Here is a 24,528-nt window from a genome sequence, read left to right on the forward strand (position 1 = left end):
GGAGCCCACTTCAGGGAACTTTAAGCAGTAGTGATCGCAGGACACAGTGGAATAACTGATACCTGAGAACAATTTTGAGTGCTCAACCAGCCTACCATGCATGTATTTGGGATGTGGGACCAAACTGCAGAACCCGGAGAAAACCCATGCAGGCACTAGGAGAACATGGTAATTCTATACAAGAAGGTCAGAACCCACCAAGAATTGAACCCTCAATCTCAGAAATGGGAGGTGAACCACTGTGCTCACAGTGCCGCCATTATTGAACCTACCTACATTATATTTTTTTTACCACATTGATATACGCGGAATTACAACATAAATCCCTGTATTACCTAATACTCAGAACATCTACAGTATGTTTCCTTTGATAAATCCTGTTTGTTTTCCTGATGAACACAAACTGCCCTTCTTTTCACTCAAATAGACCTCTTACTTCAAAGAATTGCCTTACCACAACTTCACTCTGAAAACTATGTTGAATTGATTTTTTGTGCTTACAATAATTACACTTGAAGGCAAAAATGTAATGGCATCACTTTTTTCATCGTGTATGGTTTTACATTGTTTTTGTGTTCCCAATACACTGGTCATGAGTACATCACATTTCCTATCGCAGAACACAGATGTTAAACCCCGATTGTTTGGACAGGAAGTACTGGAAGTTGATTGCTGCACAGGAAGGGAAGCTAACACTTCTAGTTCCATTATTCAACGGGAAATCCTGCCCTGTTTCATGTTATATGTTTCCATCCAATGTAGTGAGCAAAGAAAATGCCACAGTGGATGAGATAACATTACCTCACCTTTAAAACATATTCGGTCATTTGTTGTCACATGAAAAATATTGAATAACATATCATACATTAGGTATTCACTGCTAGACACTTTTGTTACTTTGCTGCTTTTATGGTTTTTCCGTTAGATTTTATATGACAAGAGCCTCTGGATGAAAATAAAATGTCTCCATTTCGGCCACACATATTCCGCATGACTGAAAAAAATGGTGCACACTTTTACGTAAAGAACTCTGTTTAATATTTGATATATATATATATATATTCTATACATCTTGATATAGCTCTAATATCTGGAAATCAAAAATAATGATCATAATATAGTGATATACTGTTGTTGATTATATTCATATGTATATATAGAAAACTAATCCAATCATTTACATTTACTTGGACTTTGTTTTCTTGTTTAAAAAAATGTATCCCTTCAATCTAGGCGATTTATCAGAGATGTTAATACAAAATGAAATCATTTCTGGACATTGCATTTTATATAACTGCAAATATCTTTCAGCAGCTATAATGGTACTCTTGGCTTAAGACACGGAAAAATATGTAGGAGTCTTAATTTCACTTTTTTTATAAGGTAGTGAAATAAATGTGAAAGTGGAAGGAGTAGTATAGCGTTCAAAACTTAAAATAGGAAAAATAAAAAATGTGGGAAAATGAATTATGTGCTTCTCCACCAAAAATTTGTAAACAGATGGAAGGCAGCAAGCATACAAGTCTGTTCTTGTGACAATTTTGTGTGATTTTGCACATAAAGTTACGTTGGCTAATGATATTAATCAATATTAGAGCTGGCATATTTTGATGAAAACTTGTAACAAGTTATTTATGTTTCATACCAATAATATCTAAAACCTTAGCATAGCTTTTGAATCATTCGATCTGATTCAAATTCTGGCAAAATAAAGCAATTCCATGAAAACCGTTCATCAGCGCGTTACATAAAGGCTAGCTTTTTTTATTCAGCTTCTCAATATCTCATTACGGGTGTTTACCCAACCATGTCGAGGTTAAGCAGGCACAGCGATGTTCACGTATCAGGAAATATAGTCCAGCTTGAACGAACATCTAGAGCTTTCCTTTTTGTACAATTTCTCTCTGAATTCTCAATAGTTTTAAGTTTTCCAACATGCATCAATATTTCAGAATTCTCTGCGTGAGATAGCTATATCATAATTGGCAGGAAGAAAAGTTCATTATAATAAATTGACCATCATTTTAACAGTTTTACTCTTATCAACAGAATTAATCAACTCCCCAAAGCACACTACTGAGTTGTAGAAATGAGAACAAGAAGGCAGGTTGTTTTCTGGCTCTGTAGACTTGAATGATGTCATGGATGGAGAGCAGACCGTCTGGTGCCTTGGGCCATGTTGTTACAGCTTTTGAGACCATGGATGCAGAAGGCTGAACCTCTGTAATCCATACTCCTCTGAGGAATGATGGCAGTGGGATCAAGAGGAGGCATCAAAACTGGAAAATAAATGGAAAGTAATAATAAAAAGATGTTTAATGTGACTGTTGGGTTTATTCTGTATTACTATTATACATATATGTGTAGTAATTCATTTCTTTGTTAAATCATTGAAAGTCTTTCTATTGTTCGGCTCGAGGTCATAAACTGCCGCCTAGTCCACTCTCACATGGACTTATCCAAGGCTACATCTCACCCAGTATCGGGCTTCATTTAGATTTATAAGCATATTTTACATTGAATTTGCATAATTTGTTTCACGATCTACAATGTAAAATTTGAAAAAATGTCATTAGTGGATGAGTGAAAGATTTTGAAAATGAATTAAAAGCAGGTGTCAAGAGAAACAAAGGAAATGCTGCAAATAACTTGATTTTAAATGTAGTGTTTTTTGGGGTGTGTATTATTGACTGATCCCCCTGCTTCTGCCTGCACAAGAGAACAAACGGACAAATCTCAACTAGGTTCAGTTTTGTTGATTTTGTGAGATCAAAAAAATATCCTCTTAAAGTTTTTTTTCTGCACCTGAATGCCAGATGTATATGAAAGAGAGCCAAGTGCGTTGCCAAATCCATGATTTCAGAGAACAAGAAATTTGTGAAAACATGACTGTAATTACTCTATACATGTTCACGTGTAGGTGGTTTCCTGTGATAGGAGACGCCAGAGGGGCCTTTAAGATTTAGAGGGAGGGTATGCCATATTGTCTTGCAGTCATTAAATATTAACACAGCCATTTCACCCTGCCACTATAGGTTCTGATTGAAAATGTAGAGTAATACAGCTAGGGACAGGGTCCCCTCCAATTTTCCACCTACTGGGTTGATACCCGAATATATAAATGTTAGAGTTAATAAACTAGATCAACTTTACCACACTAGTTAGAAAGATTATCAGCGATCACCCCGAAACAATTAGAAAACATTTTGTGAAATTAAGATGAGTATGCTCATAGTTGAGATAAATGTCCGGTCAGGCCTAGAATTTCTGACTAAATAGTTTTGAAGAGAGGCAGACAAAAAAGGACTGCATGATAGCATATAATTACAGGATTATTCAGCCTGGTGGAGAAGAACATGCATTGACCTTCATTTGGCATTCATGTTTTTCTCTAATGAATGCAAACGCTATCATAAAGAACTGAAACAAACAAAAAAAACCTTACCTGTCCCATAGCTTGACATTTCTGCAATTGTTGGTGCAGCAGCCAGCTGATATCAAAGCTAAGAGAAAAGAAAGGGAAAAGATGACAGTAAAGGGAATAAGAGAGGGGAAGTCATAAAAGAGGTGAACATTTGTTTAGAGTATTGTTTTGACTTGAAAGAAACGCCACATTAATCGAATGATACAGATATGACGTGTGCTTTGAGTCCCATAAAAAGTTAGATACATCTCTCATCTCATTTTCTGAACTGATTCATCCTTACTAGGGTCATGGGGGTGGGTGGGGGGGGGGGGGGGGGAGCCTACCTATCCCAGATGACTTTGAGCCAGAACAGGGAACACACTGAATTAGTGTTAGTAATTAGAAGACAAATAACCATTCACGCTCACACTCAAAGCAAGTTATTCCATCTATCATCACATCAGATATTTATTTGTGTGACTGAAATGTAAAAATGACAGTTAAAAAGTTTGGGTAGGTTGGGGGGTTGCTGGAGCCTAACCCAGCTGTCTTTGCGCAAAACACAGACTATGAAACAGAGAGACAAATGACCATCCACACTCCTAATCATACCACCAACAGTGGGAATCGAGCCCACACCTGCCCACATCGAAGTCAGGCGAGTGAACCTCTACATCAACCAGACTGCATTTTGGAGTTTCCAGTTAAATCATACTACCATTGAAGGGAGAAAATATTGAAGTGCATCTTCAAAAATCAATGAGTATGCCCATGCACAGACTTACACAAATGCACACCTATATCCTGTCAGCTTGAAGCAGCAATCAGATATCCTGTTTGCAATAATGTATCCATATAGAACAGGAAGTCTGGGGTGTACTTGGCTGCACTAAAGTAAATGCAGGAAATGGGCTAAAAGAATTTTCCCTCACTGGCTAAATCACATTTGATCAGTTTTACATAATATACGTATTTGAGATTTTACTAGTGTACCCATTTTGTACAGCATTAGTGTAGTGATGGACTTTCACAACTAGCACATAAAAGTACGTTGTTAAAATATCGATCCAATGGTTATGTCCGTATATCTACTGCAAGGAGCTTAAGATGGGCTGCACATGAGGAGTCTAAATAAATCAATATTGTGTACTGTGAACCTTCACCACTTTGCGGCTTCAGTACATCGCATTTTTTAAAAATGGACACTCTAAATTGCCCCTAGGTATGCATGGTTGTCCATCTCCTTCTGTCCTGCGATCGGCAGGCCACCAATTCAGGGTGTCCTTCGCCTCTGGTCCGGAGTCAGCTGGGATAAGCCGCAGCAACCCCCGCTCCCCTAATGAGGATAAAGCGGTTCAGAAAATTAGATCAGATGAGATGAGATAAATGTAATGACTTTACTTAAAGAGTGATGAATGACTAGTGACTGATCCAAGAAAATGTTTCTTCAAACTATGTAATCAATTTGTTATTGATGTCTGGTCCTCAGTGCCATTTATCTCTCAATCCGCTTTTAACAGTCAATTGTCTTCTCTGTTATTCTCACAATTTTTTTAGATCAATGCAAGGTAATTTCACATGACCATTCTTCTCAGATCGCTGTAAATGTGCCACATAAATTATTCAGGCAAGCTGGACATGAATGCCCATTGAAATGCAGGAGAGATCAGTGACCTTCTGTAAAGGAGAAGTCATTCAGTCAGTCAGTCAGATTGCTGTGTTGGTGAGATCAACTGGACTGCCCTGAGCAGATGTTTTACAAGTAGCTCTGACCAATGTTCCCAGTGAACTGCATGCATGCGCAATTGTGCACTACTCTCGTGTTCTCTGCGCACGGCAAACATACGCACAAAATAAAATCCAAGCTGAATTGTAAAAAAAAACACATTACAAATTTTCTGTGCCATTTTGCAACACAACTCAGAGTGGCAGCCTACCACTGATAAATGACAAGAAAAGCTCATCTCGTTTTCTGAACCGCTTTATCTTGAATAGGGTCGCGCTGGAGCCTATCCCAGCTGACTTCAGGCCAGAGGCAGGGGACACCCTGAATCAGTGTCCAGCCAATCAGCCTACCAAGCATGTTTTTGGAATGTGGGAGGAAATTGGAGTACCGGAGAAAACCCACATAGGCTCGGACCATGCAAACTCCGCACAGGTGAACCTCCACAATGTTCATGAACATCTATAGATGTAAGGAAATATGTTTGGGTTGAAATTCAAGAAGACAGAAAATACTAAATGACAAATACTAAAGGCCATCCTTGCTGAGAGCCAGCATACTGTCCATGGAATACCAACCCCCACTCTGCAATTCCACTTCTCCTTTCCACACGGTCTTCTGGTCATCTGATACCACCATCCACACAGATATCAAGATGGCACCCAACTTCTACTCAACTCAACTATACGTGGTACATACACAAATACGGTCTCTTCCGGTTGACTTTGGAATAGACAGACAGTTTCCCTCCGGCACAGTCATGACCTGCAAAACGGCAGCTATGTCTAAACTTCCAGGTAATTACCTGGCCTAGCAAACTAATTTCCTTTCAGCTCACTGAGCCATTCCCCGGTGGCACTGTCTAAAAAGGACAAAGACCCTTCTCCACTTGACTGGGTTTGCGTGTCTACTGCATGACTGGGGTTACTGTGGAACATTTGTCACATACCTCAGGGGCTTGTGCTGGGGTGATGCTAGTACACAGAGAGATGCCTGCCTTCTAACTCGTACAGTTACTAGAGTCGGAATATTAGGAAGCTTCCTTCCATTCAATTTTACTCTCAACAACCATCAAAACGTTATATTCTAAGGAGATCTATGCACACTGTGTTGCATATCTTTAAGTCCTTGACCACATTTGAAAAATTCAACACTCTCGACAGTCATTATTTTATAATTTAGTGTCATTCATTCATTCATTTTCCGAACCACTTATCCTTACAAGGGTCACAGGAGTGCTGGAGTCTATCTCAGCTAACGATGGACACAGGACAGGGGACACCCAGCCAATTGCAGGGTACAAGGAGGCATACAATCACTCACGCTCACACTCCAAGGGGCAATAAAGAGGTTTCAACCAGCCGACGATGCATATTTTATGAGGAGTACCTGAAGAAAAAACATGCAAGCCTGGGGAGAACATGCCAACTCCACACAGTAGGAACACACCTGAGATCAAACCCTCAAATGTGAATCCGATGTGCTTACCTCTTTCCCACCATGCCGCCTATTAAGCTTTATAAAAAGTCAAACATTTAAGACCAGAATTCCTTTTGGCAAATGATTGGAATTTCTACTGGTATTTACTAAGGTGTAAATCGTCAATTCTGAGATGTTATTATGTGTACACTATGTGGTAAAAGATTTAAATCTCATTATACTTGTACAATGACAATAAAAACATTCGATTCAATTATGAAAGGGATTTTTCAGGTTTTAACTTCAGTAGTTCATTAAGATTATACATAAATGTCATTCAATTTTCCTGCAGCTAAAAACTTATATCAGCTTTTGATAGGGTCAGAGCCAAAGTGATGTCAATTTGCCAGCATGCCCAGTCTATATTTGAAGACACACTCTTGCTAAACTCGTACGCTCTGCTTTGCACAGCATTCTGTCTAGTTCCCAAAAAACTCAAGTGAGCTGAAATGGAAATGAAAATATGTTGCTGTATATGCTGATGGTGAATGTACAAGCATTGGGTTTAATACTTTGTTTTATTGAGCAGCATTGTAGTAAAGGAGAAATTAAATATTTAAAAACAAACCGCGAGTGCCCTGAGCCAGAAGGAATTTCGTCTTCATGTATTTCCAAATGTGGAAGTCAAACATTTAACTCTCCTACCATATGACTTTCCTCTGAATGCTTGTTTAGCTCACTGACAAAGTCCTTTTTGTCACTCGTAAATGAAATAAATGACTAAATACAGTCACTAACTGATACAATTATGATGTTATCGCCTTAAATCTATCACATTACACAGTGATATGAACTTTTTAATGTGACAGCAATGTGCTGCTAACTTGCAAGCAGCAAAGCTGACAGAATAGTGGCACAAATGATGATTTCTGTTATTAATATTAATCCATTAGAGTCACAGCAGCCAAATAGATCCTTTCTTAAGAACAGCTGTGACAAACATTTGGTTTTCTTCATCAGTTGCTGAGGATGAGACACTCCACAATTTATCAGGGAGGATTTCCTCCCAACAAGTAGGGGGGAAGTTAACAGAGTGGAATTGGAAGAATAAAGAAATAAGTGAAGAAGGCGGAAAAATGGACAGAAGGGATTGGTATGGTGGTGAAAGGGGGGAAGTAATCCACTCAAATACATATTCAATCCTCTTTCCTGGGCTCAGCCTGCCAATCAGTACATCCACCAAAATCTTCCTGAAAGAGTGCTTTGTGTTCATTTCCCCTCTCGATCTAACAGCTGTTTCAGCACTGCAAACCAATTAGGATGACCGAAAAAGAACAGTGAGCAAAAAGCTTTAACCCCGCAAACAACGTGTAATTCAGCATAATAGACAAGAAGATCAACAATTACATTTAAAAACACATTTAATAAGTTAAAACTAATATGTCTACGAGCACATGAGCAATCTGGAACAATAATTTGGATAAGGCAGTCTTGATTTAGCAAAAAAAGCCATCTTGAAAAACATGGTGCCTGTTACTTTCAAAAAGGCCTGTTGACTAACAAACTAGCAATTGAATGAAAAAAATTGCAGTATTTTTTGGACTGGATTGCCTTTGAGCTGCACAAAAAGCTTCATTTTAGAAAATAATTAGGATTTCTTCTGATATTGTGTTCAATTGGTATTATTTTGAGCATATTTTTTTGGAGTTCTCCAAATATTTGCATGGTTCTGCTCTTTTTGCCACTAACAAAAATAATTGACGTGTGATAAGCTTTGCATGAGAGGCAGAGCAGAGGTCAGAGTTTTATTTTTGCCGGGAATTTAAAAGGCTTAAACTTGTGCACTACTGAGTGCCACATGAACATGAGACTTTCATTTGTCAACAGCAACTCAGCCACAGAGAAAGCCATCTCATAAACACAAACACACACGCACAAATTCATGAAAATTGAAATAATACTGTGCAAAGAGCTTATGGGATAATCCCAGAAAGTGGAGTGTACTACAACGACATAGGAATTAAATTTGTTCTTCATCCAAAAAAAGAACAAACAAGGATGGGTCAGCAGCTGACACACACAAAAATAGGAATTAAAGCCTTTAAAAAATGTGCGTATATATATATATATATATATATATATATATATATATATATATATATATATATATATATATATATATATATATATATATATATATATATATATATATATATATATATATATATATATATATATATATATATATATATATATATATATATATATATATATATATATATATATATATATATATATATATATATATATATATATATATATATATATATATATATATATATATATATATATATATATATATATATATATATATATATATATATATGCATTTCTGTCATGAACTAAGAGAAAGTATTGTTTCAAAGTCTATGTATTTTACAGGCCTGTGTTAACAGAGCAGTCCCAGAGGGGTTATGCTCTGGGTAGATATGGCAGCACAGTGACTGAAAAATAACCAAAACACAATATGACTTTATTACAACATTCATTACAGCGATTTAGAGTGTCTTTGGAATGTGGTAGGAAAGCGGAGTACCCAGAAGAAACCCACGCAGGCCAGAGAGAACATGCAAACTCCACTTAGGTGGACCGACCTGGATTTGATTCCTGGACGCCAAAACCACTCAACCGCTGGGCCCGAAGTCCATATAGACATAATTTCAAAAAGATACATTGTATACCGTAAAGGAGTTCATCTCTGCCACCACTAAAAAGCACAAACTGAAACAAGACCCAGATGAAAAATACTGAATGTGTCTTTAGAATAATCCATTGCAATCCAAAGAGATTGCAAAGCGGACAAAGTAGAAATGTTTACAACTGTACTAGACAATCATCTCTGAAGCAATAGTATAGCTAAAAATGGAAGCAGAGCAATTTGAAATTATAATATTAAAACATCTGGGCACTCAAATCAGGTAAAGATTATGTTACGCATTACCTTAAAACAGCAGATGATATAATGCACCTATTTTTTTTACCCACACTGGTCCAAAACTATCCTAAGTATGTCTTTAAAAGGTAAATGGTTACTAATACATAGCTGTAGTTGAAAATTAATAATATTTAGAAGTACAAAAACCTCCTGAATGATGATATATGATGATGTATGTAAAACATACTACTTAGCGTTGACCATTGGGTGCAGATGTTATTTCTCTGTACTTTTATATTGCAAAGATGAGTACACGTTTCACCTTGAGACAACCTTTATTGTCTGCCAGCACTGTGCCACTCAGCACCCTTTTCCCCTGGACTCGAGAAACGATTATCATTCATTGTGGTGTATTTTAACAACAACCATCTCAGCATTTTATTATATTCCTTCTACAAACTCATACCTACAATTACAGCACAGATGAGAACTTTGCATGTTTACGGTTGCACAACCTTAACATTAGAACTCATTCTCAAGCCGTTAGTAAGAAATATGTCCTCAAACCATACTTGCATCATGTCTCAAATTTCAATCAATGAAGACTAAAATAACTTAATAATATTGTTTTTACTATTTTGGTGTTTTCTATATGGAGTACATTGAATGTTTCACAATTAAATCTATACCCTATATGCTAAAATCCTACGGGCCGTTCACCTAACCTAATAACATTCAAATGGACTGAAATAGTTACATTTCCATTAAAAAAAGACATTATAAACAACCCATCAAATGAAAAACGCAATTTTAAAATAAAGTCTGAATAGAAAAGTGAGTAATGTTCAAGAGCACTTTATCTACACCCAAAAATAAAGCTTCACTTATTGGACAGATGACTCTCCGAGCTACTTCATTTATTCTAAAGCAACATTGTGTATCGAACTAAAAAGCAAGGAATGAGTCAAACTACTATTATGCGAATACCTTTGTTATTGTAGTTGTGAGGTTCACAGACAAACTATTTCATCCCATTAGAACTGACACATTTACATACCATTCATCCCATTGTAGATGCTCCGATGATGCGGGGACAATTCATCTCCAGGTGATTTCCTCTGTGCATCTCTAATTGGGCTGCCATATTTCCTATGGTCGAGACTCGGACTGTATTGGTGCCTGTGGATCTCAGGACTGCCCCCTTGGACTTTAGAACTTTTCTCAACGTACTCATTGGTCCCTAAATGTGCATGGCGAGGTTCAGGGCTCTCACAACCAGTGCTACTAATACTGCTCCTGTGATGTCTCTGGTAGAGGTCACCGCTACCGCCCTGTCCTAGGTAGTGTTGCCTCTGGCCTAAAAGAAGGTCAGAGATGTAGTGCTTGGGGTGCTGCTCTGGACTACTCCGACCTACGTTCCTTCCATATTTCTCTGGGCTCAATCCTCGCATGACCCGGCTGTGGTCAGGCACAGATATGGAACCGCAACGCGGTCGACAGAGTTGGGGCAAAGTGTATGGGTATTCCAGACTGGTACTCCGGTTGCGCCCAGCTGGGTGCTCAGGGCTAGAGACCTCTCTGTCTGATAATCCACCTCCTATGGCACTGATGCTGCTACATCTCGGTTTATGCCCTAGCTCAGGACTCCTTTTTTCCCCAGCATTTCCGAGCCCAGTCACGCCAACAGCCAAGTGAGTTTGCTTATGCTGATGGTGATCTGAGCTGTCAGCGCTCCCTGCACTAGAGGTGCTGCTCCCATCCCCAACATCCCTCATTAAAAGCCCTTGCCCGGGGACCAGGAGCAAACTGTTTTGGCTGTCTATGGAGTTTCGGGACCCCACACCCATTCCAACACTCCCGCCGGTTATTCCACCTGTTCCTACTGTTCCTTTGTCCTCGTCCAGGAGGAGACAGAGTTCTTTCAACTCTAAGTTCTCCCGTAAGACCTCCTCCTGTCGAAGCTCTAATTCCTTGAGTTTTTGGAGGTAGAGTGTCACCTCTTTGCGCATAATATTGGAGCTGTAACGGCCCAGACGCTGCCACTCCCGGGACACACGCTTTCCTTTTTGCCGGTCATCATCTAGGAAGCAGCACAAGTCTCGCAGTTCACGGTTGTCTTCCTGCAGCTTTTGATTTATGTCCTGACAGGGAGAAATAGAAACATGAGCAGAAGACAGATTCATTGAAGTGACCTTTCAGCCCAAGGACTGCCTACATTGTTAATGCTAATCAGAGCTGTGAGAAGACATTAAAAATGTGCTTGTGTTTGGGTATAATGTTTTATTATTTTATAGTCTCATCTCATTTTCTGAACCGTTTTATCCTCACTAGGGTCATGGGGGTGCTGGAGCTTATCCCATCTGACTTCGTGCCAGAGGCAGGGAACACCCTGAATTGGTCGCCAGCCAATCGCAGGGCACAAGGATACAAACAACCATTCACGCTTACACTCATATCTATGGGCAATTTAGAGTTTCCAATCACCCTACAACCCGTGTCTTGTGTCGCACATTATTTATACATATATTTTTTTGGCAAATATTTTGTAAACACATCAAATAAACGAAATCTGATGGCAAAATATCACAGCGTTTGCACCGCTGCTGCTACAACCTTTGTACTTCACACTCAGCATTTATACATTACATTACTACATAGATTTTGTGGAAAGTGTGTGTGTGTGGGGGGGGGGGGGGTACTAATTACCCTGTGAAAGCTCATGCACGAATAGCAATATATAATCTCCACACAGGAAGGCAAAAGCCTGAATTCTAACCCTTGACCTCAGAATTGTGAACCTGATTGCCAAGGACGTGTTCACCATTCTACCCTTGTTAAAATAGAGGGTAAAAAACACATTTCCCGGGAAGCTATATGATGAGTATGACTAAATATTGTACACTAGATGTAGAGTGAAAGCCCACTGAATTGCCCAATCAACTTTATGATAACCTACAGTCCGGCACCATGTTTCTAGCTTAATACGACTATAACTGTGCTTGCATGGAAGTGCACTCAAATGGTATAGCTGCATGATCTCATCCATTAAAAATGCTCGCCCCCTCACCTTCAGCCCCCTGATCTCGTTCAAGTGCAACTGTAGACTGCGATTGACCTCTCGGATGAGATTTCCATGGTCGAGAATCACGCTCATCTTGTCGGCCTCGGAGCGTCTCAGTCTTCTCACCAGGTCCTCCTTATTCCACTTGAACAAATCCTCATCAGACAAGCCGGAGACATCATCCGCTGGACTGTCGGTCTTGGCTATTGACAGCTGCACCTGAGGCTGAGGCGGTGGAGATGCTTTCTCCATTGGCACTGCTGGTCCGGTACCGACAAGAAGCGGAAAATACTCAGAGGATGTTCGATAGTCCCTGCTTGCATCCGCTCACCGTCAGACTTTTGATTAGAGGTTATTTTCTAAGATCCGTGACATAGTTTTTTTGCTGCCGCTTTTCCTCTCGACATGTCTACTCTTACTCTGCAGGCGCAACAGCTGACGATGCCGGCTGAGTGCTGGGAGGATGCTGTCGTCACTGCCGCATCTTCACAGACGAGTTGGGCTTTGTGCTACCGGGAGCAGTTATTCCTTTTGCTTGTTAACCAAATAAAATTCGTAAGAATCTGAGGAATTCAGTAGAATACATCAGCATCACGATTGCTCACACAATGAGACTAAGGGAGGAAATGCTATGTCAGTCTCTCTCTCCTTCTCTCTTCCTCGCTCTCTCTCTCGTTCTCTCTTCCTCGCTCTCTCTCTCGTTCTCTCTTCCTCGCTCTCTCTCTCTCGTTCTCTCTTCCTCGCTCTCTCTCTCGTTCTCTCTTTCTCTCTCCTTCGCTCCCTCCCTCACTCTCTTCCTCTCTCTCTCTCTCTCTCTCTCTCTCTCTCTCTCTCTCTCTCTCTCTCTCTCTCTCTCTCTCTCTCTCTCTCTCTCTCTCTCTCTATATTTCTCTCTTGGGATCTGCCTGAATATTATGGAAAAATAAGAGTAGTTGCAACGCCACCTCATGGCTGCTAGGATTTATAAAGCTCAACATTTAATTGAATTGAATGTAATTGAATTCAGGGTGGCCTGTAGCGCGAGTGCTTCTCATCTCATTTTTCTGAACCGCATTATCCTCACAAGGTTTGCAGGGGGTGCTGGAGCTCATCCCTGCTGATTTCGTGCACAAGGCGAGGGACATCCTCAATTGGTGGCAAGCCAATCGCAGGGCCCAAGGAGGCAGACAACAATGCATACTCACATCACACAAATTTGAATGCCTACCAGGCATGTTTATGGAAAGTGGGAGGAAACCAGAAACGCACACAACTGGCCTGGACTTAGACCCACGAACCCAGCTGTGAGGCCGACGCACCAACCACTTACCCACCAGGCCGCCCATACGCTTAGCTGATGCATTTAATTTACATTATATTCAAAATCATTCTTTAAAAAAGAAAAATCATCATCATAGCATGGGTAATAGAGTTTATTTCAAAGAAAATTATTTCCAAATCTGCCATCAATTCGCCGAGTAATGAGTATTTTAATTTGACAATTTACATGCCTTACGTCCGCTGACGTAAGCCCACCAGAGAAGTTTCTGTCACAAGAAGGCTGCCCGTTGCTTACCACACTAACTCAATTTTAATACATCTAGAGCCATAAATATAATACCCCCGGTTTCGTGGACGGAAACTTCCTTTTCCGGATACAGTGGATACGCCCTTTGACGTCAAGGACAAAATCACCAATCGTGAACCTCGATACTTGGAGTAACACGTCACTAAACTGGGAGCAGAAGCCGGTTGATAAGGAGCAAGTACCCGCATTCGCGTCTCCATTCTGTATTCTACCGTTTTAGGTTCAAATGTTGTATTTATTTTAATCGAGTAAACGCTAAACGGTTGATACGGACGTCATTTAAGGTAAGATTAAATTCAGACTTAATCTAACGACATGAAACGTTTGGATTGGATTGTCAGAATGTAGGTTAATGCTAAATTTCTTTTAGCTAGTACACTGCCGAGTTGCATTTGTCTAGAATGTTATTATTTTTGTTTTGAGAAAATTAAAGCATACACCAATTTTGGTACGACTTTTTTCTCTTGAGAACCTTTTGTGTGTTCTGAAAATATAAAACGATGCATTGGGTTTACTGTTATTTGCGTTGATAGATGATTTTACTGTCATCGCTTCGTATGGTGTAAAAAAACACTACAAATTCCCCTTTATATGTAATTACTATGTCATGTGACCGTTACCTCGGCATCGGCATGTATTTTTCAGGTATGGAAGTAGTTTAACACATGACAATAGCATTAAATGAAAACGGAGTTCATGTTCTTTTTATATTAACAAAAAAAAAGAAGAGAAAAAACAAGCTGATGGGCGACCCGGCGGATGAGTGGTTAGCATGTCGGCCTCACAGTGGGGGACCTGGGTTCAAATCCAAGTCGGCTACAGCACCCCCCTTGACCCTCGTTGGGATAAAGCGGTTCAGAAAATTATAGATCCAAAAAAGCCGCTGTCTTCAGTGGGTAGCCAGAGGACCACAATGATCTTTAAAAATGGTATCATGGCATTCCTCAATTTCTTCACATTGTCGGTTTCTTTTTTGACATTAAATACAACCGTGGAATGTCAATAGACTCTGTGTATTCTGCAAAAGTATTAATCCGGAGTTAAGGGGCTTTTTAAAAAAAATGCATGTAATTTTTAACGTAACATTTCGTTTTAAAATGACACTTTATCAAGCATAAAAGTCCCAGTAATATACAGAAAAGCATTGACTCATTCACTTTTGAGATTTTTAAGAGGCGATTAACATTCAGGATGCCCAATTTATTTGCCAAAGGTGTCAGTCACCATTTCTCACTAGCACCAATGACCAGAGGCTAAGAAAAGGATGAGTACAATTTCTCACACCTTGTCTTAACTCGCTGATCAGGTTTCTTGAAAATACATTTTGTGCGTCATGTCTCCAAACTGTTGTGAAAATTTAATTCAGACACTCATTTGGGAGGAACTGCCAACAATAATACATTTAAGACTAACAATATAAATAAATAAGAACATATTTTTATATCACCTAGTCCTGCCTTGTATTCATCATATAGCCCTTTTCTCTACCATAGCTTGCTGATGGCCACATACCAGGAATTCATCCAACAAAATGAGGACAGAGATGGGGTGAGGTGCAGCTGGAACCTCTGGCCCTCCAGCAGACTAGAAGCGACCAGGCTTGTGGTGCCTGTCTCCTGCCTTTTCACTCCGCTCAAGGAAAGGCCTGACTTGCCCCCAGTGCAATATGAGCCCGTCATGTGTAGCCGGGCCAACTGCAGGGCAGTGCTCAACCCACTGTGGTGAGTTAAATAATTGTCTTACTAGCCCAAGTTACACACAAAGGGCTAAAACTTGAAACTGTGAGAGACAAACAGCTAAGTTTCAATGAGCGTGCTAAGTTGCTAAATTTCTATCATTGTGGCTCCTGTTTGCATTTATATTGACACAGTGCAAGTACATTTTTTATGTACTCCTGCTGGGCCACATCCCAAAATTTCTTATGTTGGGCCTTGTGAGCATAAAATTATTGGTGCAGTGTGTTGTCTCGGCATAGGAGACTCGCACTCAAACTGCCCAAAGAAAGTCTAACACATTTTTCCTCCTGTATTTAAATTAATCTGTATTGGATTAGATTTTTCTTTCTCTATATTTTACAGTCAGGTTGACTTTCGAGCCAAGATTTGGGCCTGTAACTTCTGCTTTCAGAGAAACCCAGTACGTACAAATGATCACACTTTTTCTTTTACTCCTTTGTAGTTTTATCTTACTGGTTGTATTAATGTACTCCTCTGTGTCGTTGCAGTTCCCTCCCTCATATGCAGGAATATCAGAAGTGAACCAACCAGCTGAACTCATGCCCCAGTTTTCCACCATTGAGTACATAGTACAGGTATGTACAATGTATATTTGTACTCTGACCACAGGTCTGGACCACAGGAAAGTACATGCTGGTTAATGAAAATAAAGCACTTCATCTCATTCCACATTACTCCCTTCACAGCGCGGACCAGCAGCTCCACTGATATTCCTCTATGTAGTCGACACTTGCCTGGAAGAAGAGGACCTCCAGGCTTTAAAAGAATCCCTTCAGATGTCCCTCAGTCTTTTGCCTCCCAATGCTTTAGTGGGCCTCATTACTTTTGGGCGCATGGTTCAAGTTCATGAGCTCAGTTGTGAGTTGATCTCCAAGAGTTATGTGTTCAGAGGCACTAAGGATCTTACCTCCAAACAGATTCAGGTGGGTGAAGATGATTTAGGATTCCCAAAGTATTTATTTGAACATAAACAAAACGCTCATTGCGGTAGGATGAGATAATTTGCTGACATTTGACTTAATTTTGTACTTTGTTGCCAACGTTATTTGCACATATTGCTTGAATTCCTCTACTTTGGTCATGGAAAATGTTTAACAGGACTCCTCCCCTTTCGCAGGAGATGTTGGGTTTAGCAAAACCTACCACATCGGGGCAGCAGGGGCGTCCTGTTGCGCCTCAGGATGCTGCAACAACCTGCAGGTATGAGGAGAAGCCACAATAGCTACATTTGCTTTTTGTTTGTGACGAGGATGATTTTTTTTTTCTCTGAAAGTTAATTAACAAAACCACTATCAAACTTTTAAATTCAGGTTCCTTCAGCCTGTGCATAAGGTAGATATGAATCTGACCGATCTACTGGGAGAGCTCCAGAGAGACCCCTGGCCCGTTCCTCAGGGTAAAAGACCACTCCGGTCTACTGGTGTTGCTCTGTCTGTTGCTGTTGGTTTACTGGAGGTATGACACCCTAATTCCTGTCATCCTAATGTGAAGTTAGTATCATTTTAAGACACTGACCCATTCTAAAATAGAAGGAAACCATTATGAATATACAGTTTTACATGAATGTATCAAACATGACAATACACTGTAAGATGATTATTGTTAATGAGGGTCAGACCAAATGCGATCATATGTTGAACTTGGGCATTTCTGTCCTCCACGTGTTGTCATATACAATAGTGCACACTGGTAGATATTTATCTTTTCTTGAATGAGTAAATGTGGTTGTTTAGTTCAAAGGCTAGTTCTATTTGCCTTCTGTCTTCAACTGTCATCATTGCCCAATATGTAATATTATGTAATGCAAGCGCAATCAACTGCTCACCTTTAGCTGAAAATAGAAGCTGATAAGATTGAGATTTTTGCCAGGGACTTGAGACTGATTTGTTTTTCTGGGGCCATGTTACCCATTTATTTGTGATAAAACAAAGCAAAAGTAGTTGTTGTCCACTATCATCTCTTCAATTTTCTTTTCAGCCCGGCATCTATTTTGAGTAAATATTCAATATATGTGATCTTCATTATTGGTATATTTGAGCTTACATTGTATACCCCCCTAGGGCACATTCCCTAATACGGGTGCTCGTGTGATGCTGTTTATCGGAGGGCCCCCCACTCAGGGCCCTGGGATGGTGGTGGGAGACGAACTGAAAACCCCCATCCGCTCCTGGCATGACATCCAAAAAGATAACGCTCGTCATTTGAAGAAGGCAACAAAGGCAAGCAAGCACATTCATTGTATTTATACTAATTATACTTATTACCTATTTATTTATGTCTGAAATGCCTTTTCGCGTGTCTTTATTCTCACTGATGAATAAAATTATTTCATCTAATCTAAATCACTGAATTATTTTGGACCAATCAATATTCCATGAATAATATTTTAATGTTATTTAATGTTCTTTCTGACTTTCAGTACTATGAAGCCTTAGCCAACCGATCAGCCGTAAATGGCCACAGTATTGATATCTATGCCTGTGCTTTGGACCAGACTGGGCTACTGGAAATGAAGTGTTTATCTAATCTCACTGGGTAAGTCAGCACCAACAGTCTGATGCTTTCAGGCGAATCATTGTTTAACTATTATGTACTGACTATTATGCAAGCACACCTAAATTTTATTCTTCCTCCCTTTGGCATAATATTCTTGTTCACCAAGATATTTCCAGAATTTCTTTTTGTTAAATATAGCTAAAAATAGCAATTGTCGCGAGGCTAAATATTTCATGAAAATTGTTATGGTTTCGTTGCATTAAAAGACAGGAAAGATTTTATGTCTGGCACTCACTTCAGTTTTATTTATATCAATCAAATTGTCATTTGTATAGCACCTTTCATATTTAACTTTTACTATCTACATACACTGCAAGGATTTCAAACCCCCATTGTCATTGATTCTCTGCTTAAATTTTTGACTTTCCACTTTAACATTCCTTGCTAGCTAAACTCAACGTTGTCGACTGATATTGTAGGGTACAGAAAAGATGTACAAAGTCTCCTTTAATTGATACATGATTTAAAGTCTGGATTAAACATACGGTACTATATGACTGTGTCTTTAACTAGCTTATCCTACAAAAGCCAAACATGAGAATGGGCCCCTTCTGTACTTTTAGGGGACACATCGTGATGGGAGACTCCTTCAATACCTCGTTGTTTAAGCAAACCTTCCAGAGAGTTTACAACAAAGACTACAATGGGGACTTCCGCATGGCTTTTGGAGGCATCATGGAAGTCAAGGTAAATAGCTTTTGTGTGGTCAAAATGTATTCTAGTTGTTCCAGCAATCCTGAAATGAATGATGTTTGACGAAAAGCTGCAGTTCGTTGATTGCGTATTCCAAAGCTCAACGTCTTTTTGTCTGTGCAGACTTCGAGAGAGCTGAAGGTTTGCGGGGCCATTGGACCTTGTGTATCGCTCAACTCAAAGGGCTCTTGTGTATCAGAGAATGTAAGGCATTGTATTCTGCCGATTCTATTTGTGGACTTTGCTCTCATTCACAATTCTTGTCATTTGTTGCTTTATGCAGGAGATGGGCATTGGTGGCACTAGCCAATGGAAAGTCTGCTCTCTCAACCCCTCCACCACTTTGGGGATGTATTTTGAAGTGGTGAATCAGGTAGAACATATTTGCTTGTGCCTCAAGTTCAGAAATGTTCATTTGTTTTGACAGAGTACACATGCTATCTCACTAATTCATTTTGGAGTTGTCTTTCTCGGTCCCTGAGAGGGAGGAGAGTATTGATAATGTATTGTAATGGTAACTGTCTTGCATGCTTTGTGTATGTAGCACAATGCACCAGTCCCGCAGGGTGGCCGAGGAGCAGTCCAATTTGTAACCCAGTACCAGCATTCCAACACCCAGAGGAGGATACGTGTCACCACAATTGCCAGGAAGTAAGAACACTTAATTTTTATAGAGTGAATGCGACAGACAGTATTATGCAGGTAATGGTTTATCACACCGTTGTTGTATATTGACGTATTTAGACAATTGTTAGAAAGACACACCTTCAATTTGCGTCAGTCTGCACCACACCTGTATTCAATTACATCTATAAATGTCCTTCTCCAATGTGTCCCCACCCTAGCTGGGCAGATGCACAATCTCAGATTCAGCACATTGAGTCATCATTCGATCAAGAAGCGGCTGCTGTGCTCATGGCTCGTCTGGGTGTGTTCCGTGCTGAGTCGGAGGAGGGGCCTGATGTCTTGCGGTGGCTTGACAGGCAGTTAATTCGCCTGGTAAGTGAGCCAGTATGTAATGGAAAGAGCACTTCATCTGTCATTAGAATTCTTTGCTCTATTGTTCTACATTTTTATTGCAGTGCCAAAAGTTTGGTCAATTCAATAAAGATGATCCCGCATCCTTCAAGCTGTCCGAATCCCTGTCACTTTACCCTCAGGTACATAAAATGTGTATTACAAAATGCAAAAGAATCATAATGTTTTCATTGTGCCATTATTGAAATCTCAAAAAAACTGCAGCTTTAACAATGCATTGAAACACGTAAACTTTTTAGCAGAAATGACTAAATATGTATCTTGTTTCTTGCTTACAGTTTATGTTTCATCTACGGCGGTCACCCTTCCTTCAAGTTTTCAACAACAGCCCAGATGAGTCGTCCTATTACAGGCACCACTTTGTCCGGCAGGACCTGACACAGTCACTCATTATGATCCAGCCCATCCTTTACTCGTACTCCTTTCATGGTCCACCAGAGGTCAGCCTTATGCATTTTTGCCATTGATCATAATGTGATGGTTGACTAGTATGCTATTTAAACCTTATCACTGAATCTTGTCCTCCTCAGCCTGTTCTCCTGGACAGCAGCAGTATCCTACCAGATAGAATCTTGCTTATGGACACTTTTTTCCAGCTTGTTATTTACCATGGAGAGGTATTCACATAGATGCATTCTTCTTACTTGTGTTAATTGACCCTGAACATCAAATTACCTCTTTTTCTTTTTTTTTCTTCTACTGAATCTGATTTATTTGCCCTTTTGTCCCCAGACCATAGCCCAGTGGCGAAAGGCAGGATACCAGGAAATGGCTGAGTATGAAAACTTCAAACAGCTTCTTCAGGCACCATTGGATGATGCACAGGAGATCCTCCAGACACGTTTCCCTATGCCACGCTATGTCGATACGGAGCATGGAGGTTCGCAGGCCCGTTTCCTGCTTTCAAAAGTCAACCCTTCCCAGACCCACAACAACCTCTATGCCTGGGGACAGGTACGCATGATTCTATAATACTATGCTTAACTTTCAACACAAGGTTTTATTTGTTAGTTTTATTTAATCTATTGGGGTTACTGTCAAACTAGTGTGAGGGGGAGATTTCTCTTCACCATTTTTCTCATCTTTTGTTTGACGTGCAATCACAGGAGACAGGAGCACCGATTCTTACCGACGACGTCAGCCTGCAGGTTTTTATGGACCACTTGAAAAAACTGGCTGTCTCCAGCTCTGCGTAAACCCATCAAATTCCCACTTCATCATTGAAAAGAACAGGAAAAATTGACTTGGCATTCCATTTCAGTGGTCAAAATCCATAGTTTCCCTTCAAATGTTAACTTTGATTTTATTTCCCTGTCTTGACTCATGTGTAACCTTTCCAGTGTGCAAATAGCAAATAATCCCATTTTTATTATATATTTGATATGACCTTTGGTTATGCAAAGTGATTCAAACCTAATTGTCTGTTGCAGCACACAATTTGCTGTTTAATGCAAATACATGTTTGTTTGCCTCCAACTAAAAGAAATTAAATGTAGAGAAATGTACCCTTAATAAATTGTAACATATTTACATGTAACTATGACACTCAAAGTCTGGCTACTAATTGCACTTTGTGATGTTTGAAAGGGTGACAAGTGCACAGTGGCTTGACATTGAGTGGTTTCCAAGAAAATTCTGTCTAAACAGATTGCTGGAAGACAAGGGTGATAAACATTTGGATTCATTTGGAACTTTGTAGACAGTTGTGTCTCGGCCACCATCTGGTGCTTTCCAGCCATTCATTTCAGATCTCTGGAATCAAACTCTAGTTTGATTAGATCCCTAAAGTGACCTATATAAATCCTTTTTTGCTTTAGATGTGACCTATTCTCAGACAGACTAATTTAGTTTGATGTAGTACCACGCATGGGGCACCATTTATTTGAATGGTCAATTCAGATTAAAACATATAATTATAATGGGGAGTTAACATGTTATTCAACACAATGTAATTTGTATTCAGAATGACATTAAAAATGTCTTAAAATAAGGCAAAACTCCACCACGAAGTTAAATGTGGAAAATAAATTATTAAAGAGGAGTTTAATTTTCAAAACAACGATAAAATATGTAGTCTTGAATGAGTAGGGATTTCAATGTTTTGGATTGTAATGTGAAACTTTCAATTCAGATGGTTTATTGTGATGTTTCACTATTCTTAGAAATTTTTAAAGACTCTAATTCATTCTGATGAATGTGTGCAGAAAATTAAACACCCAGATTAAAAAAAGCCAAATGTTATAGTACAATGATTCCTATGTTCCAAATCCTACTGGTGAATATTATATTTACACTTCAATCCAAGCAACTTGATTGTGTGCCTCTTTTATTTGTGAATTACCTTTTTTTTCTTCTTGCCGATAGTGGTTACCTTTTTCATATCACCTGATATTCATTGAAACATTACAACTATTTTTTTATTGTAATGTAAACCTAATGATTTTAAAAATTGAGCTTTTGCTCTTGTGGCGCATAATGGGGGTGGAGAACATATTATAGTGGACAAGCTCAGATTTAGTCAGGCTATATCAAAACTGAATAGATAGAACTAGATTTCAATTAGTTGCAGTTCAAATGCTCTGCCAATATTTGGGAAACACCCACACACCCACCCATCTTTAACACCGCTTAACCTTAACAGGGTCACGAGGTGCTAGAGCTTATTCCAGTAGACGTTGAGTGAAAGCCACACTACACCTCGGACTGGTTGTCAGTAAGTCGTTGCCACACGAAGAGAAACCAGTCGCACTTACAATCACATCACCACATTAATCCCATGCTGCCTGCACCAAAATCAAGCGGATGGACCGCTAGACCAGGGGTGTTCAAACTTTTTTGCTCCAAGATTACTTTTTAAGGAGTTAACCTTCCACAATCTACCTTTTTTATTACAGGTACTTTGGTTTTCTCCCACATCCCCAAAACATGCACAATAGGATGGTTGAACACTACTAAATTGTTTTTAGGAAAATGTATGAGCGTGAATGGTTGACACATTGTGCCCTGTGATTGGCTGGCGACCAATCCAGAGACTACCCCGCCTTCTCCCTATATTTAGCTGCAATAGGCTCCAACACTCCAAGACTCTTGTGAGGATAAATGGAAAGTAAGATGAACATAAACACAAAGCTTTCTGTACTATGCAAGCGAGCAAACAAATGAAAAAAAAGGAAATCCAGAAGTGATGGGGACAACACTTGAACAACTGATATATGAATATCATTTATTGACTAGCTCCATATATCTTTTGAATATACCCTTGGGATTCATAGTACCTTTACTGTAATTGCAATACTTGTCAAGCAACCAACACATCACATCCTACACCTGTAGGTAGATCATTTACCTTAATTGTATCTACAGAAAATGTGATTATTATCCTCTGGTGTGAAATGTTTCATGTGATTGATTTGCCTGCAACATATGACACTTTCAATACAATGGAATGCATATTGGAAATGTCCTGTTAAACAATTGTGATGTTTCATTTGTTGCCAATGTACGTCCGATTGCACTTGCAATCATAAAACCACTTGCACACCATCTACTGTCACTGTAAGCTGATTTCTGAGCACCCAGACAGTATGATTTCGAGGATCAGTGAACCACAGATTATGAAGACTAATCCTCAGGGGCGATCTGTTTAGCGGAAAATTCTACTCTTAGCAGCTTTGAGGGTGAGTTGCCACTGAAATACAAATGAAGTCTGTGTCTATAGTAAGCTTAGGTCTAAAACATTACACTCTAGAGCCACATATGCTGAAAAGGTATTCAAATCAAAACAAAATGATACAATAACCCTAACTCTTTAATCCGTTTTTACAGTTGGCTCTTGTGAAAAATACCAGCATCTTTTCTGGCCATCTTTTTTATTTTTTATGCCCAGAGCACTGAAGTACCATATGGAATTTCTGGATTTTGTTTGTCAATATGATCCCCTCAAGAGACAATCAGTACATCCCTTGTTCTGGTTAGTATTTTTAATCCGTTTGTTCCTGCTAGGACCTTGACGCATGCAAAGACAGCAGCTGTGCTGACATTAAGTGTAACAAAAGAGCATTACAATTTCTTCCTGACCACTTTTTTTTTCCTTACGGGATAATTCATGGTGCTCAGGCTCATGTGAGTGACAGGCTTAGGCAAAGCTGCAAGGAAATGTCTTGTCTTTTACCATTTGCTGTGAAATTTTAACGGCTCAGCTCTTGTAGGTCTGCCTGATGAATTATGTAAGGATATTAAATGGTATTTTTCTCAACATATGGATTCATGATGACTGCTGCTCTAGTCAGGGAATGGAAATAAACCATATATTTGTGTTTTACATGCAATTTAATGGGAGTAAAATGTAATGAAAAGGTCAGTAATTTAACAGCATGTTTTTTTATCTCTTCTTT

General features: G+C 39.4%; 2 protein-coding genes across 3 annotated transcripts; one reads left to right on the forward strand and one right to left on the reverse strand.

Annotated features, from left to right (window-relative positions):
- Nucleotides 1-1,735: 1,735 nt before the first annotated feature.
- On the reverse strand, nucleotides 1,736-13,210 carry ccdc85al (coiled-coil domain containing 85A, like). Of its 2 annotated transcripts, XM_077719542.1 has the most exons (4): nucleotides 12,551-13,210; nucleotides 10,541-11,624; nucleotides 3,446-3,503; nucleotides 1,736-2,279 (listed from the first exon to the last, which is right to left on the reverse strand). In XM_077719542.1, exons 1-4 carry the CDS (start codon nucleotides 12,794-12,796, stop codon nucleotides 2,261-2,263), a joined length of 1,407 nt encoding a protein of 468 aa, XP_077575668.1. In that variant the 5' UTR covers nucleotides 12,797-13,210; the 3' UTR covers nucleotides 1,736-2,260. The 2 variants fall into 2 exon arrangements, with proteins under 2 accessions (XP_077575668.1, XP_077575666.1); XM_077719540.1 differs by lacking the exon at nucleotides 3,446-3,503.
- A 1,017-nt stretch (nucleotides 13,211-14,227) lies between these two features.
- On the forward strand, nucleotides 14,228-21,508 carry sec23b (SEC23 homolog B, coat complex II component). The gene is made up of 19 exons (XM_077719588.1): nucleotides 14,228-14,395; nucleotides 15,605-15,832; nucleotides 16,190-16,247; nucleotides 16,336-16,422; nucleotides 16,534-16,770; nucleotides 16,965-17,047; nucleotides 17,158-17,302; nucleotides 17,908-18,066; nucleotides 18,267-18,382; nucleotides 18,967-19,090; nucleotides 19,220-19,300; nucleotides 19,380-19,469; nucleotides 19,641-19,747; nucleotides 19,942-20,095; nucleotides 20,179-20,256; nucleotides 20,413-20,574; nucleotides 20,665-20,751; nucleotides 20,867-21,088; nucleotides 21,241-21,508. The coding sequence occupies exons 2-19, from the start codon at nucleotides 15,612-15,614 to the stop codon at nucleotides 21,328-21,330; spliced, it is 2,301 nt and encodes a 766-aa protein (XP_077575714.1). The 5' UTR covers nucleotides 14,228-14,395; nucleotides 15,605-15,611; the 3' UTR covers nucleotides 21,331-21,508.
- Nucleotides 21,509-24,528: the final 3,020 nt, after the last annotated feature.

This window comes from Stigmatopora nigra, chromosome 6, assembly GCF_051989575.1.
Source record: "Stigmatopora nigra isolate UIUO_SnigA chromosome 6, RoL_Snig_1.1, whole genome shotgun sequence".
Taxonomy (NCBI): Eukaryota; Metazoa; Chordata; class Actinopteri; order Syngnathiformes; family Syngnathidae; genus Stigmatopora; species Stigmatopora nigra.